We start from the raw sequence: 4583 nt of genomic DNA on the forward strand, positions 1-4583 counted from the left end.
AAAAAGGGGGGCGGGAAACCACAGGTCAGAGAGCAAAAAAACAAAAACCTGATCAAGACTGAGAAACTGGATTTTCCCCTCTCTCTATTATTGATAAGACCAGCTCATGAACCCGACGGTGAAATATATAATCTGGAATGTGCAGTAAGGCAGTTAAACAACAGACCTCTTCCATCTTGATTTCTATACTGTAAATAGAAGCAAAAGAGGTGAGGGGTCTGTAGCCACAGCACATTAAGTTGTCATTAGAAAGAACCTACAGAATAAATAGGAATGATTTGGGGGTTATGGGGATGGGGTGGAAGCAAAGGATTTGGAATAGTTTATAAGAACTTGGGTGAAAGGATTAAAAAATGTTGCTGCCATCATTTTGGCCCAATAGGTGTTTTGACTAGTGCTGCAGCATTCATTATGTTGTGTATTTGTGTGTGTCTAGCTACTCTGTAATGACAGACCATATCATTGGCTAATTAAATGGGCATTAATCTGGTTGAGATTGGCAGAGATAAAAGTGGACAGGGGGAACTAAAACAGGTACAGGTCGGAATCCCTAGGTTTGCCATAGATAATGAACTTTCCAGGGAAGGGTCAGACTAGGTAGGTCAAAGTTATTCAGGGCAACTGCTCAGAAAGTTACAGCGCCCTTAGGTAGGGAGCTGGGTCAGATGTACAAATGCTGTCTCCTAAGGGGTCTGGGTTTGGGTGACTGGGCCAATCTGAAAATCGGAGACATGTAAAAGGGAAAGTAACTACAGCGGGGTGGGTACCTAAGCTGACCTGGCATGGAAAACCAGGTGGGGTAACTGCAGGGGGGCATTGGCATGGGCGTGGACCCCCTCAGCTCTGCGCGGTGACGGCCAATGTGTTGACGTAGCCATGGGGCCCCATGTCGTTCTCGGAGATGCAGTGGCTGAGCTGGCCGGCCCCGACGCCGGCGGAGGGGGCGGGCGCGTTCTTGCCGTTGCCCGCGAGCCCGCCGGCGGAGTGCAGGAGGCAGCAGGTCTCCATGGCCTCCAGGCCCCGGCAGGCCAGGAAGAAGAGGTTCTTGAGCATGAAGATGGAGAGGGGCTGCTGGTAGCGCACCAGCAGGAGGCAGCGCAGCGCCAGCAGGGGCGCGTCTAGGAGCCCGGCGGGCAGGAGCCAATGCAAGGCGAGGCGAGCGGCGCCGGGGGCCCGCGGGGCGCTCAGCTCGTACAGCCACAGCACCGGCGAGGCCAGGCACAGGAAGTAGACGGCGATGAGCACGTAGCGGAGCGGCGGCGGCAGCGGCAAGGTCGGCCGGCCGGGCTGCAGGAGCAGCAGCTCCAGGAGAGTGAAGCTGTCCAGCAGGTCCAAGCACGTGGCCAGGAAGGCGGCGGCGGCGCGGTGCTGCGGCGGCGGCTGCGGCGGCAGGAGGAGCTGGCCGGAGCCGGAGCCGCCTTCGGCGCCGATGGCCCGCAGGAGGCAATACAGGAGCGGGGCCGAGAGCGCCAGCGTGATCCGGAAGCCCGTGGCGCCCAGAGGCAGGCGCAGCTCCACCAGCTCCAGGATGGAGGTGCCCAGGATGAGCGCCGCTTTGGGCGTGAAGGCGATGGCGTAGATCAGCCAGGCCAAGTGGGCGTAGGCGAAGTCCCCGCCCCGCGGAGCGCCCCCTGCCTTCCCGCCCGACGCAGCGCAGGCGCCTCGGCCGCCGTGGGGCGGGTGGCCCAGCAGCGGGTGCAAGGGCGGCGGCGGCGGGTGTCCACCTCCGACGCCGGACGGGCGCTCCCGGCGACGAGCGCGGCTGTTGCGGCAGAAGAAGATGCTCCAGCCGGCGGCCAGCACCAGGTCTGTGGCGATCCAGCTGCACCAATACAGGTCGGTGACGGCGATCAGGTAAAGGTCCAGCAGCGCGCCCTGGCCCAGCAGCAGCACCAGGGACAGCGCCTTGTAGCCCCAGCGAGACCCGCCCGAGCCCCCCGCCCACAGCAGCCCCGCGGCCGCACTCGCCGCCGCCGCCCCGGGCCCGGCAGCCGGAGCCCCGTACAACTCGGCTGCTGTCATGCTGCAGCCCGACGTGGAGGTGCTGCTGGACCCCGGGGAGGCGCAGGCGGCGGGTGGGGCGGCGGCGGGTGGCGAGGCGGGATCCTGAACCGGCACGAGGGGCTTGGCTTCCTCTTCCTCGCCCTCTTCTTCCTCCTCCTCTTCTTCCTCACTGCTGCGGCCGCTGCTGCTGCTCCTGCTCCGAGTGCGGGTAGAGGCCGAGCTGGACACGGACCCTCGCCTGCCCCTCCGGGTGCCGCCGCTCGAACTGCTCGTGCTGCTTATGCCGCCGCCCAGGAAAAGGGGCTGCAGGTCCGCGGCGGGGGGAGGCGGCGGGGGAGCCTGGAAGGAGCCCGAGGAGGAGGAGACCGAGCGCTGGTTGGAGACGACTCGGTGCATGGTCGTCCTCCCCGCCCCCCACCCGCGCCCCACAGAGATGGGCGGGCGGGCCACAGCCCTCCCGGCCGGGCACCCGGCGAGTAACCTGCCCGGCACGATCCAGCCCCGGGGAGCGCCGAGCGGTGGTGATGGTGGTGATGGGCGAAAGGGAGGAGGAGGGCGGTGACCAGGCTCTGAGCGAAAGCCGAGACCCGGCCTGGATCTTCCCCTTCCTCGCCGTCGGAATCAGTAGAAACCCGGAGCGGATCCTGCCGTGGACGAAAGAGAGAGAAGCGGGGAATCCGGGAGTGGATCCAATCGCAGAGATGGACGCTTGATGGCTCTTAGAACAGCGGGAGATGGAAGAAAGGAGAGAAACCCTAAAGCAGATGCTGCGCGGAGAAAGGCAGGTGAAGAAGGGGTGGGTTTGGGGATGCGGACAAAGAGAGAGATGCAAGGCGAGAGGCTGCCAAAAGAAAGAGCCAACGTGCGCGCCTCCTGGCTGATGCTCTTCTCCAGGAGAAGCGCCTGCCAAGGCAGAGGAGGGACGGGGGCGCGGATTGCTTGCGAGCCAGGAGGATACCTGGGAGCGGCAGCTGCTTTTGTTGCCCACCCCCTCGCAGCGAGCTTCTTGGCAACTGGGTGGGCGGCCCGATGCAGCAGCAAATGAGTCACTTGCCTCAGGAAGAGGGAAGCTGTCGCCTAGGGGGGAAAGCTCGTGCCACAGTGTGCCTCTGAGGCTGCAAAGGGAGGATGGCTCGGGAACTGGTTTCCTTAACTACCTACTTAAGCACCAGGCATAAATGATGGAAAGAGCAGGGTGGGCACTGAACGTTTCCTGTTGAAGCCGGCTTTTATAATTGAGAAAGTAGCATTCCCTTTGCTTGGTATTTTTTTTATACTAATGAACATTCTTTTCTCTTTTTTTCTATCCCATTATGGTGCAAAGCTCAGAGCAGCTTACAAAGATTCCAAGCGTTAGTTTACAAATAATGAAACTTCAATAAACAATACACTGGAAGGCAATACTTTTTTAAAAAAGCTGCTAAAATGGCATTAGATGTTACTAAATATATTTTGCCTTTTGAAGATGACTAAACATGAGCCCTGACAGCCCTCAGGAGGCCATTTGAAGGACAGGGCCAGGGTGGTAGTGCCAAGGTTAATAATTCAATCCAGAATATTGTGTAGATTACGTTTATATCCCACCTTAAATTCCATCATGGATCTGTGTGGGAGGGTGTCTCCTGTCCAGGCACTGACCACATCAGGAGTGGGCTTAGCTTCAGCCTATTTTGTACATCATGCACTTTACACCCTGGCATGAGCACTTTTTTGCAGCATAAACCACTTTTAGCCTTACTCTGCAACACATACACAAGGCAGGCAGCATCTATGCATAAGACCAGCAACTTCACAAATCCGAGACCATCTCCAGTTAAAAGGAAGCCTACTTTTTCCATATTGAGTTTTAAATCTGGAGCAGGTGGGGCATTCAAAGCTGTGACATCACACCTGCAGGCTGAGGTTGGCTCCAACTGACTTAGTAGCTTGCCTCTTTGAATAATGCTGCAACAGTCTTCGAGTTAGGACAGTACAAAAGGTTAAACACTAAGGAGCCCAGCAAGAATAAAAAGAAATGATTTTTTAAAAGGGACAATCTGCTAAGCTTCAGAAAAGCATGAAAAGGTTGTATGGGGGGGGGACCATAATCTAAATGTTAGATTTACTGTATTGTTCTGTACACTTTTCTGCTTGGCTTGGCCACAATATATTGTCCTCTTAAATAAATATTTGCCTCTTTTTTTATCCGTTTGGTGTCCTTAGTGCATTTCCTTCACGAGGCATAACACATCCTTAAGTTCTTAGGTATCCATCAGAAACTTCAGAACAGACACCTTGCCAACAGGAGGAGCTGAAGCAGAGGTAGTGACAGCTCAGTAGATGCTTTCAGCTTGTCAAATGGAGCCATGGAGGAGGAAGCCAAGTGAGCCTCTGCCGCTTTCATGGCACACAGGAAACCCTGTACTTTTATAGCAATAACTTAGAAATGAGTTTTCAATCCTCTCTTTGTAGAAGCTCTGCTATTGTCTATTTGTCTGGAATTTCCTATGACTTTAATATACCCATTTCCTTCATTCTAGTTAATTCATGGGACATAGGAAGGTGTCTTATACTAGTCAGACTAGAGATATGAATAAAAA

General features: G+C 56.1%; 1 protein-coding gene across 1 annotated transcript; it reads right to left on the minus strand.

Moving 5' to 3' along the window:
* Positions 1-694: 694 nt before the first annotated feature.
* Positions 695-4583, minus strand: TMEM121B (transmembrane protein 121B). Its single transcript, XM_088676831.1, has one exon. It carries the CDS (start codon positions 2398-2400, stop codon positions 838-840), a length of 1563 nt encoding a protein of 520 aa, XP_088532957.1. The 5' UTR covers positions 2401-4583; the 3' UTR covers positions 695-837.

This window comes from Zootoca vivipara, chromosome 9 (assembly GCF_965207765.1).
Source record: "Zootoca vivipara chromosome 9, rZooViv2.hap1.1, whole genome shotgun sequence".
In the NCBI taxonomy this organism is placed as follows: domain Eukaryota; kingdom Metazoa; phylum Chordata; class Lepidosauria; order Squamata; family Lacertidae; genus Zootoca; species Zootoca vivipara.

Bases quoted from the DNA above. Each gene is read 5' to 3' on its own strand.
- TMEM121B (XM_088676831.1), bottom strand. From the start codon at position 2,400: ATGCACCGAGTCGTCTCCAACCAGCGCTCGGTCTCCTCCTCCTCGGGC.